General features: G+C 34.8%; 1 protein-coding gene across 18 annotated transcripts in view; it reads right to left on the bottom strand.

The window, feature by feature from the left end:
• LOC135222782 (popeye domain-containing protein 3-like) overlaps positions 1-14,728 on the bottom strand; it is a 482,284-nt gene that overhangs the window by 14,208 nt on the left and 453,348 nt on the right. For 3 of the 18 annotated variants that reach the window (XM_064261100.1, XM_064261081.1, XR_010316349.1), the window contains one exon: positions 1,216-1,308. The exons of 7 other annotated variants lie outside the window; for them this stretch is intronic. In XM_064261100.1, the coding sequence (XP_064117170.1) occupies positions 1,220-1,308 (89 nt within the window). In that variant the 3' untranslated portion in view covers positions 1,216-1,219. Of the gene's footprint in view, positions 1-1,215; positions 1,309-6,974; positions 7,171-11,185; positions 11,240-14,625; positions 14,719-14,728 lie in introns of those variants that run through there. 8 more of the 18 variants (XR_010316351.1, XR_010316347.1, XM_064261054.1 and 5 more) reach the window with 5 other exon arrangements.

Genomic DNA, 14,728 nt, shown 5'->3' with positions numbered 1-14,728 from the left:
AAAGGGAGAGTTAAGAAAAATGGCTTTGGGGTCACTGAGAGGGAAGTGTAGGTGCGATCAGCTGATTTCATTGTGAGAATTTTACTACGCCAGGGATTTGAGCATCCGCAGTACAGAAACTACTTTGCTGGCGTATTGATACCCGAGATACACGGTCCAAGGTATGATCTAGCCTATGGAAATCGCTACTTGTCCGAAAATTTAAAAAAAATGCCCCTACCACATGTACGAAAAATTTCGGTAAATTTTACGTACCACTACGTCAGTTGGATAGGTAGGGGATAGAGTATTTTTACGTACTACTATTACGTCAGTTGGACATGAAAGGGTTAAAATGCTACCATCTTTGTACTTCATACTTTTTCTAATTTTACCACCATAGCACTTTCATCTTTCTTGAATAATTACTAAAATTCTCTGGAAGTGCACTGCCACCCTTACAGTACTATAACAATTCCTCAACTCACTTTGTACAACTTTTATCCATTTTTTACAGTTTTACATGATTAAATGGCTAAAGGTACTGCATTTTTTACAGAAATAACTCATAGCAGTTGCACAATAGTCCAAGGGAAGCAAAAAAAAAAAAAAACCACCCTGTGCTTGCATGCAAACCTGCAATGGGTTCACCTTTTATGAATGTTCAACCCTCCCATCAACATGGCTTTGTATAAGTTACCATAACCAAGGTGCAACCAGATTTTGATCTAATTAAGTCAGTGAAATATTTTTACATACAGTATTTCCATGCAGCAAGATATATTCTTTTTATGTAACTTTAACTACAGTAAAGATTAAATTAAACTACAGTATTACATTCTGATAGGACATACACGTCAATGATCTTCAAGCCAGCTAAGCTATTAAAAAATATTTAATGCAAAACAACTTCTAGTAGAAACTTTCTCCAAAACATCTTCCTTGTTTTTAACTTTTTTATTTTATAAGAATACCTTGTATTCAAAAAAATTTTCTATCGTGAGAGATTAGATTTTTATATAACCATGAGTCACATGAAGAGGACAAAGTGTCACAAAGGATAAATTTAGAAATTTTAATAAAAAAACAATCTCAAAGATAGCTGTAACAAATTAGTACCAAGTACTTTTTTCTTTTAAATTGTGGTTAAGGTCAACTGCTGGCCACAGATGGTAAAAATAACCTATCACTAAAAATAATGCGCCTTTATCTGATATGTAAGAAACTGCAACTCACCTTCTCAAACCAGTGGTGATCCTGGATTCTCTGCATCAGCTACTGCTTCCAACTGATGCTCCAGGAGGCTCTCCTCCTCTTCATCACCAACACCTACCACAAGTTATTAGAGAAGTGCCGGGGCTGACGTCATTAGAACTTTGTGACATAGTAACTTCATGCACAACAACATTCACTTACATTTCAACATGCAATGTTAGTCTAACCTGGAGTTCTGCCAGCAATGAACTGCAATGCCTTCTCATTTATGATAACCAGATTTTGAATTGAAAATTAATTTGTTAGTCTTGCTAAAACACAGTACAGTGCATTGTCACAGCTTTTACTAAAAATGTAACTGCATGTATGTGTAGGATGATGTAAAAACAACTCAAGTTGCTGTTGGTATACCAACATTTATTCTTATTTAAATCTTGCCAAATCCATTTTCTGTCTTATCTGCTTTGAATAGTTTTATATGCTTGTATAAAATGACAAAAATCATTGTCTGTCTAATCAGTCTACTTCCTAACTTGGTATGGTTCTTCAAATAGTTAAGAAAATATTTTTACAATAAAACGTTTTTCTACAAACCCATTAATCATACATAGCTTTACAACAGTGAAATAAACCAAGTCACAGACATTGAAAGATTTTGAATGCAGAAAACCCACTCATACATGTGTTAGTCAGTTCTCTACCAGAGGGTGTTGCTCTTTCCATTCTCCCTTGTCAGCTTCCATTGGGAAGAGTGATGAGAAGGGAGGACACAAAATTAAGGTTAATGGGTTTGTGGAAAACCTTTTCATTGTAGTTATTCTTTATCCTACAAACCCATAAAAAATAAATAGCTTGAGTTACAATTAAGAAGGGAGGATGAAGCAAATGTGGTTACAAAGATAATAATATAGACCCAGATGCAAGAAGTAATCCAGTCCCTGAAGGACGAGGAGGAGGACTGGCTACACTTTGGGGAGGTCCTTTTGAATGGAGTCATTTAGGATCATGGTGATTCACAAACTCAAATATCTTGAGAAAGTCAACCAACTGGATCAGTGGACGGAGAAGCCTCTCAACATGCCTTGGGCCCTTACAGGAACCACACAGCCACTTAGCAGCGGGATAATTTGCAAAAGAGGAGCAACAAACAATGACATTACGCTGATGTAGGTGGGTGCATTCTAGTGGAAGCAGATGAAGTAACAGTCAAGGACACTGGCATAGTGGACACAGAAGTGTGAAAAGATACTGAAGATGTGGATATATAAAATGTTGTGACAACTGGAAACAAGGGGTAGATGGACATGATTCAGGAGGAGTTGGATATACAGTCAATATCATGTACTTGCAAACAGCCTAGTTAACAGGGGCAGCCTGAGTTCACTTGAGCATATAAGTATGCAGAAGCAACCCAGAATGCAGCAGTGACTGGGGTATAGTGGAGGCCAATCAGGTACACAAACGTACTCACTTATGCAGAAGCAATCAAAGTAGATACAGATCATACAGAAGCAAAAGCCTCACAGGATGACACCAAGGCAATAGGCTTCACAAGCAAAAGCTTCACAGAATGACTCCAAGGTAAGAGGCTTCACTGACACTGACACTGATAATGAGGCCATCAGCCAACAACTGCAAGAACAGATCATGAGGACATATTCAGCTTGTTCACAGATGAGTCAACCACAGCTAGGAATTAGAGGATATCTTATTTTTGAGTCTGGCTTGGAAAACATCATCTGCAGAATCAATAAAATGACAAGATTTATGTAAGGGAGCCGAGTGAACAAAACAGATAGGTAAAGAAGGTTAACCAAATGAGAAAACTGGCAAATCCCTATCTGGGCCCATAGAGACATCTATGGCAGAGAATCTTCATCAAGTGAGAAGCCCGTAGAAGTTGAAACCAGCAACTGCTGGTGCTGCTTGCACATCACTCTTAACTGCTGAAGGATATATGGAAGAGAGAAAGCCTCATAAAGTAAATTTGACAATTGTAATTACAAAATGACAACAGGAGGATTCTGATGAACCACCCCTGCTGAGGTGAGAGCACAATGCTTATACATGCTGTTGAGCACCAAAGTATCTCAGATCAACAGACCAGTTCTTACACAACCCACTTCAGCTGCAGGGAACACTGATGTGTCTCATGAAGGGCACTGAAAATGTGGGTCCTTATCTAAGGTTGACAAAAAAAATTGAAAGACTTATCCAGACAAGTACATTGAGGTATGTTTAACAAAAAAAAAATTACTTAACTGAAAACATATAGGCAAGCAGAATTAAAGAATTGCCCAAAATCACATTAAAATTATGAAATTCCTGATACGCACCATGCCATTACAAAAACAAAAAGTAGCCAAGACAGATCAGAAGACCAAAGACAACTGTTAATGTGGCTTATGTAGAGGCAAACACAACTGAATAAATAAATTGCCCTGCTGATTTACTGAATAAATAAACTCCCCTACTCAGGCTTAGGCAAGGGCAAAAAGTTACTCTACATAACTCGCTACACTTGCAAAAAACTCTCCAAGAAAGAACTATGTACTGAATTAAATACTTGAATGAATGGTTACTGAAAACAAACAGCTAGACTTGACAGTAAAATCCTGGTAACATGAATTCTTCAGTCAAAATGTGTAAGTAGTCAAACTAACATTCCTCTCTAAATTTTGGGTCATTACTTCTGAGAATATGAAAAATTAATGAATAATAAATATGAAAATGGCAGAGAATGACAACTAGGAAAAATTATTTTAATACAGAGGAGAACATCAGGACTTCTACCTTCAACCAAGTGACGTTGGATAAAGAGTACTTTTACTTTCTACAAGGTCACACAGGATAATGAAAGCACTTATACCTTTAACCAAGTCACATACAGTAATGCGAACATTTTGCCGTGTGGGACTGGAGTTGACCTGAGCATGCCAGGCTGGAATTCCTTGCAAAATATTTCAGTGGATGTGACTGGGTGTGTTTCACATGAAATATGGCTATTTATGATAACTGGAGGGGTAAGAACAATTGTTTTTCCAAAATGCAAAATAATTTTTTCACAGCAAACCCATCATTTATACATTGGTGGCTCTCACTAATTCCACATACATTATTCCAAAATTAAAAGATCATTCTCTGGCTGTATGGCCCCTACCTCACATATCCCACTAGTATATCCCTGAGTATGTAATGAAAGAATATTTTTTAATGTATTTGTTTTACAAAAAGACCCATCATTTCCACTAGCCTGAATAGCTGTTTAGGTAGAAAGAGTGAGCTGTTTAAAAAACTTGAATCATTGATTTAATGGAATCTGGTAGTATTTGACAATTTAAAGCTCATGACACTAACATCCACAGGGATCCTAAGGGTTTCAAATGAACAGGGAGTTTTGCAGTACACGTTAAAACCCTGCGATAGACATTAAACTACGGAGGCTGTAAATGCAAGTCCATACCATAATCTTAGAAAACAGGTGCCTGTAACCATAAGGACCAGTACACCAATGTGAAGAAATCTCACAGACTAGTTGAATGTAATCTTTAAACTGAGACTAGGGACTGAAAAGGTGCATGACTGCCTGTCCCCATTCAGAAATATTTCTTCAATTACAGATTCTAACAGGTCACATACCTAGCCTATCTCCTAGGATGATATTAGTAAGTAGACCAATGCGTCCCTCAAAACCCCATTCATGACTCACTCGAAATCTAATATGCCATAAGTAGGCCTTGAACTGTACCAAAACAGTGGGAAGTTGCTAGTGATATCACTGAGGTACCATCACTAAGATATTTCATTCTCTGTAATCACAGAAAATAAATGTATTTCTATCGTAACTGAGGGTTAGCCAAATGCCAGAAGGAGACCAAGTTTAGCTATGAATTGGTTAATATGATCATCTAAAAATTGGTATGTAATAAGAGGGGGTAAAACTATGGACAGTATGTATACTTCTCAAAAACTGCCTACATATTGAATTAATAAACATTAACAACTAATTATTCTAGCACTTGGTAACCGTTAACTCACCAAGGACCAAAATTAACATTCAAATAACAGGGTGATCTGGGAAAATATAAAAACGATACTTACTTGTGCAAAGTAAAAAAGATTTTTAAACAATGAAATAAAAGGCATAATCAGCCTTGACAGAACTACTACTTATAAGCTGAATGAAAAAAAAAAGTGAGGTTTTCCCCCACCTGAAACTCAGATTACATGGGACATGTGGTGGCAGCCACCCTGCCATTTTATAATTCAAAAATTGTTTCTAGGATTCAGGAAGACCACAAAAGTGAGCCTGTGCAAGAGATGAGTTTTTTTGTGAAATAAAGTTCTTACCAAGGATATGGCTTGAATCTGAATTCAAATATGTACTATGCACTAGGCAATCACGTATCTACAGAACAAAATTGTTATGTAATAATGTTACTGTATCAATATAATTATGCTTACATTCTTATAGAGCAAACCATACAACCTTGACTTGGCAATCAAGCTTCTATGCAACAAAATGCCCATGTGTGAAAAGAGAAAAGCCTCCAAAAAATGTAAAATTATACCGAAATAAATACTAGATAAAACTAGAAAGCCTCAACTTTGGTACAGGCACAGATCACCTCAAGTTAGCATTGGAGCCACTCAAACTTGAATGCATAAACCCTATGACAGTAAAAGATATTCAAGTGTCAATAAGTATGATACCTTTGCAGTAAAAAGGTCTTTAAATTGTCAACCAGTATATGATACTTTGGCACCTAAACTGCAAATGGATTTTGTTTTATGAAATGAAGGTCGTACATTGAACTGACACACATTTAAAATTAAAAGGATAATGATGCACACTTTTTGTGGATCAAGCCTAAAAAGAAGTTGCAACTCACTGCCTGCTTCCAATAGGCAGAATGTCAACATGTGAGAAATGATAAAACCAGCTATGATAAAATAAAAGTATGTATATATAGAAATATGGGTCAAAATTGTAAAATGCAATAAATACATAGGAGCTAGATAATAGTAAATAATTTGAGTCACATAACAATGCCTTAACAGTTAGCTTTATAGTTCCTTTTTAATCAAAGAACATTTCAAACCATGAAAATAATTCAAATTTTACGATTAGGACAATAAGAGACCTCTGGTTCGGGCAATGTGACTTCACAGCCAAAGGTAGGGCAGAGATGCTATCAATCTGCAATATGAGCAGCATGCTTCTAAGGCAATGTGTACAAACACTAAAGATGACAAAAGTTTCCTTTAGAAATAATCTTATAGAAGGTCCCAACAGTTAATCTGAAGATGGACTAAATCATAATTACCATGATCAAGATGATGGAAAAATCCACCAAATGCACACTTTTTTGGAAAAAAAAACAGAATGCTGCTGACCTTTATCAAGAGAACTTTTCAACAATGGTGGAACAAAAAAGAATCTGAAGCACAAGAAATTAAAAGAATGAAGTCCATTTATTATAAGAAAATATATAAACAATACCAAGCTTTCCAGCAGCATTATAAAATATAGTATACTGCACAGTAATACCTCACTCTACATCATTTCTTTGTTCCATGATAAGGTAAATAAACCTTTTAAAAACGCCTTAGACCCACACTATAAACCCCTATACGCAGCCCTACAATGCTGGTAATACAAATTTAGTAAGTTGTTTTTGTCTTTAAACATTTTTTCACTTTGTAATAAATTTATAATGTACTAAATAATTATAAAGAATGTAAAGAAAAAATACATGCATGTACTGCACTGTACCTACCTGACAGGTGATGCTGATGTGCACTCTTTTATCATAGACGACTGATATTGCTGTCATCTGTCTCAAGCCAAGGGAGAACTATAATGGCAATCTTTTTACCATTTTTGTAGTGTTTCATCAAAGCCACCTTATTTTTCAGTAGTATACATTACACTAAGCATCACCAACACGAGGAACTTTCTTCAATGCCATGGGACTAATTATGAAAGAGAAATCAAATACATGGACAAACACTAGCTACCATGTATTCCAACAGTATTTTTTATATTTTTATAGATTGTAAGTGATTTAATTTATTTAAATATTTCAGCATTTGTTTTCAAGTGATTTGGCACTCTTCTACAGATTTTTATAATTTTTACGGCTGTACATTTAAACTACTATTTACGTACATAACTATACTACTGCGAGTACATATGAAAGTCATGTAATTAAGACAATATTTTTTAAATATTTATGCTTTTAATTCTATGATTTAACTGAGTACATTACATTACTGCACATTATTTTGTAAATTTCAACATTTGTTTATGCATTTGGAACTTTTTATTAATCTATTTTATGGTGTTCAACATTTGCTGCTGAACCAACATAAAATGCATAAATATATGAAGTTGATTTTTATTTTTCCATTTAATTTTTAACAAACAGCCATCAAACCATCGAAAATGCTGAAACCCAACATGATGTAATTGGAGGTATTGCTGTACAGTAAGGTATTAAATTCCATAAAAAATAAAGCCTGAATTCAAATTACGTAGTCATTATAGTTGGTAGTGTTACCAATGCACTGAAAATCATGGAGTGTTTATCAAACAAGGTAAGGTGATCAATGAAAAGTTGGCTTTGTACTAATACAGTAATTTAAATAGATACTAATTTCCGCAAATCTATCAACACTGTCAACAACTTACGCATCGACAACAAAAATTAAAAATTTTTAATCGACTTGTATTTTTCATAGATAACAAACCTGAGGTCTTAACAATAGGATAATCTTCTAGCCCCAGCTGGAAACCAAATACTACTGTTGCATCTTTTGCATAAACAAGGAGTCCTTTATTTCTTACAAGTTATTGGTGAACTAACACTAATTATTAATGAGTTACTGTTGTATAATACCTATTAACCTAAAAACAGAACCATTTTGGTCCTATGCAGAGTTACATGATACATTATGTACAATCTTTTCTATTTCAAAACTAGTACGTCCACATCCTGATCTTTGGAGTATACATATACGGTACTGATTGAAAAAAAAAAAGTTTTCCATACAAACCCATTATTATGTCCACATCTAGATCTTTGAATGTGTCCACACACTGCATTCTTTTATTAAACAGACACAACCTATCCAATATTGCAGTCTCAGGACCCAATACAGTTAAATAAGGAGAAACAGTGTGACTACTGTACCCTTGCATCAAACATTAAATCAAAAAGTGTAATATTTACCTCTCCCTAAACATCATTCAGTCAATTAGCACACAGCACTTACATCAAGCCAATCAGAGCAGAGCATTCAACTTTAAGCATGCTAAATTTGTCTGCCTAAGCAGTGGTTACTCAAATGTGAGTTAACTTTGAGCAATTTTGTGAGTTCAAGGGCATTACCCTCGTGTACTGAAATATATACTAGTACATACATCACAAAGAAAGAAAGAAAAAGAAATATAAACAGGAACCAACTTCAAAACTGATATTAATACCTAATAGTGGAAGCACTAAACCTGACAAGACACAAAAACTGAAAATATACCAAATACCCAACACAAGTCCTAAAATAAAATCAACCTAACAGTTGCTCAATGTATAAAATGCACAAATCCTAGAAAACATCAAGGACGACTACTTAAAAACAGGTGTCTAACAATTAAAAGTTGCCAAGAGAACATACCTGTTATTTATCTAATAAAAGTGCAATTATGGTAGAAAAGGATGAAAGAAGATGAAACAGTAAAGGAAAAGCTGACACAGCTTTCAGAAATCTTGCAGTACGGAACAGTCTGAGAATTCTGCTTGGCTAACAGCCCAGTACAAATACAAAAAGAATGGCATATAACTGATGAGAACCTGAAGCTTCAAGTGAAGCATGTAGCCACACTGCTACTGATCTCTTTACGTTAAACAAATAGGTTAAGTGCCTAGGGGCCTTTGAAGACTAAAAATTTTAAATTTTGGGAAATATAACTAGTGGGTTTATAATGAAACAGATGGTAAGAACTTGGCAATCAAATTATTTTAATATGATAAACACCAGCAAGATGCCCATGAACAAAAAGCAAGAGACTAACAGACAACCACAGGCCCTTATCTATTCAACTTCTGTGGTAAGCACTTGGTTACAGGTCATGTATCATAATGCTAACATCAAGTGAGATGATAACCCATGGTTAAAACCAACCAAATATCCAAGAAGTAACTGCAGAGAATTTTATATACTAACTAGAATTTATGCCACAATGGTAGTTGATGCCCATGGGAGAAGGTTTTGTATCCTCAACAATTTTTTTTTTTTTTTTGCTTCAAACATGAATTGTTATGCAGATCGCTTATTATTCAGCCTTTTTCATAATAAATCTATGTATGCCACATTTCTTGGTAATTTTCTTCCAGAGTATAGTGATCATTATATTGTCATGGCTCCAGCAACTAGTATACTTAGTTATAACACCAGACTGCACGTTTTTCTGTAACTTCTGGATAAAACAAGTCTGACATTGGTGTGTTTGCCTCCATCTTTGTCTTTAGCTGACACATTTACAGCTCAGATGACATGACAGGTGGGGACAAGCTGGTAATAAATCAAGGAACTTTCCAATAAAAGTGAAGTGCTCTTCCACTGCACTGTAAATCTGTATTATCATAAAATGTACAAAAATTATTTTACATCACAACTGGCATAAGGATTTCATCCCATGCCTAACTTCATTCCTTGTCATAAAATATAAGGGGAGATGACAGTCTGTCAGTATGTGAAGGAATGATGAGGTCTGTCCCTCAACTACCATATAATTTCCTGCAAAAAGTTTTTAGTTTCTCTCATTTTATTATTTTCTGTTTACAGAGCACAGTACTATAATACATATGGCGTATTTTTTCAAGAAAATTCAGTTCTCATACTCATACATAAAAATAGCTTCCAAGAATTTCCACTGATAGTCAGCAAAGCAATTGCCATTTACAGAACTTCATTCATTTTCCATGTTTTTTCTCATTTATTTTATTTTTGAGTTAATGTAGTAGAGTACTGTATATCCCAAGGCTTTTAGTGCTAAGATTTTTATTATTATTTCAATGAGTGCATGGCTTTTACGGATGTAATCACAAAATTTCTTTTTGAATCTAAACAATGAAAAATTCCACGGTAATTACAAACCAAAAATACCAAACAGGAAGACCAGTAAAAATAAATCTACTGGTTTATAAGGTTGACCTATAAATCCATAAAAATGGCTTACTGCATTGTAAAGGCTGTTTATTTTGTATAAGAGTTATGCTGGTTTACTAAGTGAAATAGATTAGTAGCCAATCAGTTAAATATTGTCAAATGCTGGATACACCCATGATATTCTAACGAAATATAAAATAAGAAAACTTGTATCAGATGTTTGAATACTTTATAAAACTTGGAGTTAAGGTGTGATAAGAGCTAAAATTACAACTTTTAATCTCATTTGCAAGCTCAACAAGTGAGTGGATACTTTTAATTAATACTACAGTAATACATTCATTGTGCTATCTCCAAAACCACTAAGAAAATTATCCACTTATTCACCTACTGACTAATCATTTCTATAATGAGTAAAACAATTTCAGATGTCTCTCTCCCTGGACTAACGATGATTAGTGGCATAAACCTGTGACCAGAACTCTGCACAGGAATTTTCCTATAATCTTCCTATGACCTTAATCCCAGGATCATGAGTGTCTTCAGGTTTACATTTCATAGCTCCTCTGAGCTTTGTGACTGACTGGCACACTCATGCATATTTCATTTGACTACAATATACATAAAATATACATTTCAAGCAGACTATATCTTTTTGAATTTTTTAGTAACCTCAAAATAAGATCTATTACGGAAACATTCAGTACTGCACGTAAAAGAATAAAGGAAGCTTTAGGCTAAACGACGACACATAAAGCCATAGGTATACCTTCAGCAATAGAAACAGTCAAGAGCTGCCTGGCAACAAAGAGACGCTTACCTATGAGAAATTCTGCACTAAACAGCCCGCAAGAATATTTCTGATAAATACAACCTGTAAAACACCAAAAAAGACAGTCTGGATTACCAATAACTAGGCCAGTTGACTACTTATTCTACTCCTTAGACAGTATAAGAAAACCAAAGAGGAAAATTAATGGGAGAACAGGTTTGCAAAGAAAAATACAGCATCCGCACTGCATTTAAAACAGGCCAAGGTACAATAAGCTAACTTATAAAGCACACCCCAAAAAGATTCATTCACAGCCCTCTTCTAGTCATATAAGTTCTAAGGAAAATGAAAGAAAACCTTCTTAAAACAAAATAAAAGTGGCTAGGAAATCTGGCCACACTACATACAATACATAAAAAATAGCAATGGCTGAGTCACCACATTCTTACGTGACAGCCACTGAAAAAACATACAACTTTATAAACTGACTATAGCAGCTTACAGACAGCATAATCATACAGGATTATAAACATGATGACTGTTAGTGTCAAGTAACCAAGATGACAAATACATTTTGATCAGAGAATCAGGAAGCTGTACTTTAAAATATATTTTTCATTTTACATGAGCATCTGGTGATATCTCCTGTCTTTGTGATGTTGCCACAAGTGTGTCCTGTAACTTCTGCAATTAGGATACCCTTGACTGCACTCAAAAAATCTACTATAAAATATGACTGTCATACAAATGTCACTTGTATGGTCCCAAAATCAAGCCATGTATCACAAGTAAGATTTAAATTAAATAAAAAATACCAATAACAATAAAAACAAAACAGAAGTTGGACAAGAGAAAGTAAAAGAACGGCACAAGAGTCCGATTTATATCTAGGGATACCATTATAGTAGTCTGAGATGGTGAAATGTATATTTTTAAAGTAATAACATTAAACATTATGTGATTTAGAGATCCACAAGCAGGAAATACAATTCCCAAGTTTAGAGCTCCCACTGTAAATTTTAAATAAAATTTTAAATATAATAAAAAGCTTCACTTGGATTAGAACCTGGTAAGGGTAATGTCATGTATCATATTCCCACCAGTATAGTAACGTATTTAAGCAAGAAAATTGCAGTGCATAATTATTGTTTTCCAAAAGATGAAAACACATAATCAGATTATCACACATAATGCCTCTGAAATCAGCTCCTAAATATTTAAGCATGGCTGGAGAGACATCAAGAAAAAAGCAAATAAGGAAACAATGGTTTGGTAAGTTATCCTTAATTAGCCCAGGTCTAAGGGGAAAAGTCAAATGGAGAGAAGAGGGCTTTGTTTACATTGAAATGAAGTAACAAACCCATCTTTTATATTCAAGGAAGGGAGAGCCAATAACATTGGGATAATAAAATACAGAAGACAATTCAAACGATTTGATGTAATCAGAAAGGAACTGTAATGCAGTGATTAAGGAAGCTTTGGATGACTAATCACTCAAGTCAACCTGTCCTAGAATATTTAGTTCTACAAAGGCTACTTGAGAGAAGGGGCTCTCTTTCAGTTCAATAAAGCCCTGACCATCACTACAAAGTGACATAACCTTGCTTTAAAAGTAACTCAAAGGGGTAAGGTTTTGCTTGATAAACGGTTGCCAAAGTCATTAAAATGTCAGAAGAATCATCTCTGGAAAGTTATAAACAGTGCCAAAGCAAAGTTTAAATACACAAAGCAAAATGAAATTACTCTACATTTTAAGAAATTTACTTTTTGTTGTTGTTGAAGCAGACTTAATAATTTATACCGTATGACCTTAACAACTTATGTTATGGTTTCTAACCCTCCTACTATGCATAAGAAGTAACTGGAATAAATCATAAGTGAATATTTATTATTATAGCCTGGTGCAACATCAGTAAAATTTACTGATTCAACAGGTATGATCTGATCCAATTAATGAAATTTAGACTGTCAAGTCAAGCAATGGGGCACTTTCAGCCATTCAGCTCTTAAGACTGTGAAAAAAGGAGTTGGAGTGATTAGACAGCAAGATTGAAGAAAGAAAAGGAAACAGAAATGGAGACAAAGTAAAAGACTAAAAAGTGGCTGAAGCTAGGGGCCAAAGGGATTCTGCAAACGCACTTTATTATCACACCTACAGTAAACCAATTGAGGTGCACTGACAGCACTTTCCCACTATGGGGAATCCAGCAGATGTATTATGATATTTCCTAATATGTTTTGTAATACAAAAAATATTATGAAAACCTTCCTTGTGAAAGATCATCCATACATGCCTTAGAAATACTTACACATGTTCATTTGTTTTAGATTAAACCAGCCTTATGCTGACACGGGTTCTTGCTCTAGGGCAACGTGTAAACTTCCGCTATTGGAACCATACATTTATCAATAATGTAAAAAAAAAAAATACACCAAGTAAAATTAATTTGAAAAAATAAATGTGTCTTGTGAAGAAGACCAACTTCTTAAATAAGTTTAAATAAACTTGTTACCACTTGAACTGAAAACTAAATCATCTCCAAGCAGAGGGGTTCATATACGTACTTTGAAGCTTCAAAGCCTGGGACTTTTGATCAGCTAGTACCCTTCAGTCTATGGAACCAAGCAGTATATAGGCAATTCTTGGATGACATTAGACAGACAGCTGTCATTCTGGGATATTGCTGTGTCCCAGTGATTGTTAATTTTAGGAATTTTCTAGCATAAGATTCCCCAAGTCTTCAATAAGCTTCCCCAAGTCTCCATTTTGGGTCTTAAGGAATGCCGCTCTAAATGGAAAATGAATCATTCTTATCATAGTCTTAAATGACATGCTCTTTTCATATTGTCTAAATATCAATATAGAGAATGGCTTTCATTTTAATCAAAGAATAAAACAACTATAAGGAAGAGCAAAAGCTGTGTGTGTTAGCACTTGAATTATGGGTTATCCATTCAATTGTGCTTTCAAGACCAGAGCTGATAGTTGGAAACAGATCAACTTGAGACTAAGCATGCACAGATGAGGAGGTATTTGGTGGAGTGTCGTCTTAAATAAAGAGAAGGGGAAAATGTGTGAGACAGAACAGCCAAAGGAAAAGTGATATGTGATGTAGGCAGTTGATGATGCTTGGGCAATAACTTAGTATATACTATGGCTGGATCATGGATGAAAATAACGAAATGAGTTCTTGAAATGATTTAGCAAGATAAGCAAATAATCCACTGTTAGACTTTGCTACATGCCTTAAAGTTATCAAAACCAATGAAAAATACCAGTCTCATTGACAAGAGAACCAAATTTGACAAGAAAAAAAAATATCTTCAGTGGACTTGCTATGGAAAAGCCAAACTGGTGATCCCAAAGAGCAGGATTAGATTCAAGATGTATTAGCAATTGAGAGCCAAGTATCATAACAATTATTGCAGCTATAGTAGAACTAGAGATTATGAGGCTTGTTGCTGTTGTAGATTAAGCCAGCACATACCCTTCTTCATAATAGTGGACCGTAGGTGAAGATGGTGATGGAAAGGAGAATAAGGGAACTGGTGTGGGCCTCTGGACTCGGCCCTTAAGGGTGCTGAAAAGAA

The sequence above is a fragment of the Macrobrachium nipponense genome, chromosome 20, assembly GCF_015104395.2.
Source record: "Macrobrachium nipponense isolate FS-2020 chromosome 20, ASM1510439v2, whole genome shotgun sequence".
NCBI lineage: Eukaryota > Metazoa > Arthropoda > Malacostraca > Decapoda > Palaemonidae > Macrobrachium > Macrobrachium nipponense.
Note: the sequence above shows the minus strand (reverse complement) of the source record. Positions and strands in the feature narration are given on the sequence as shown.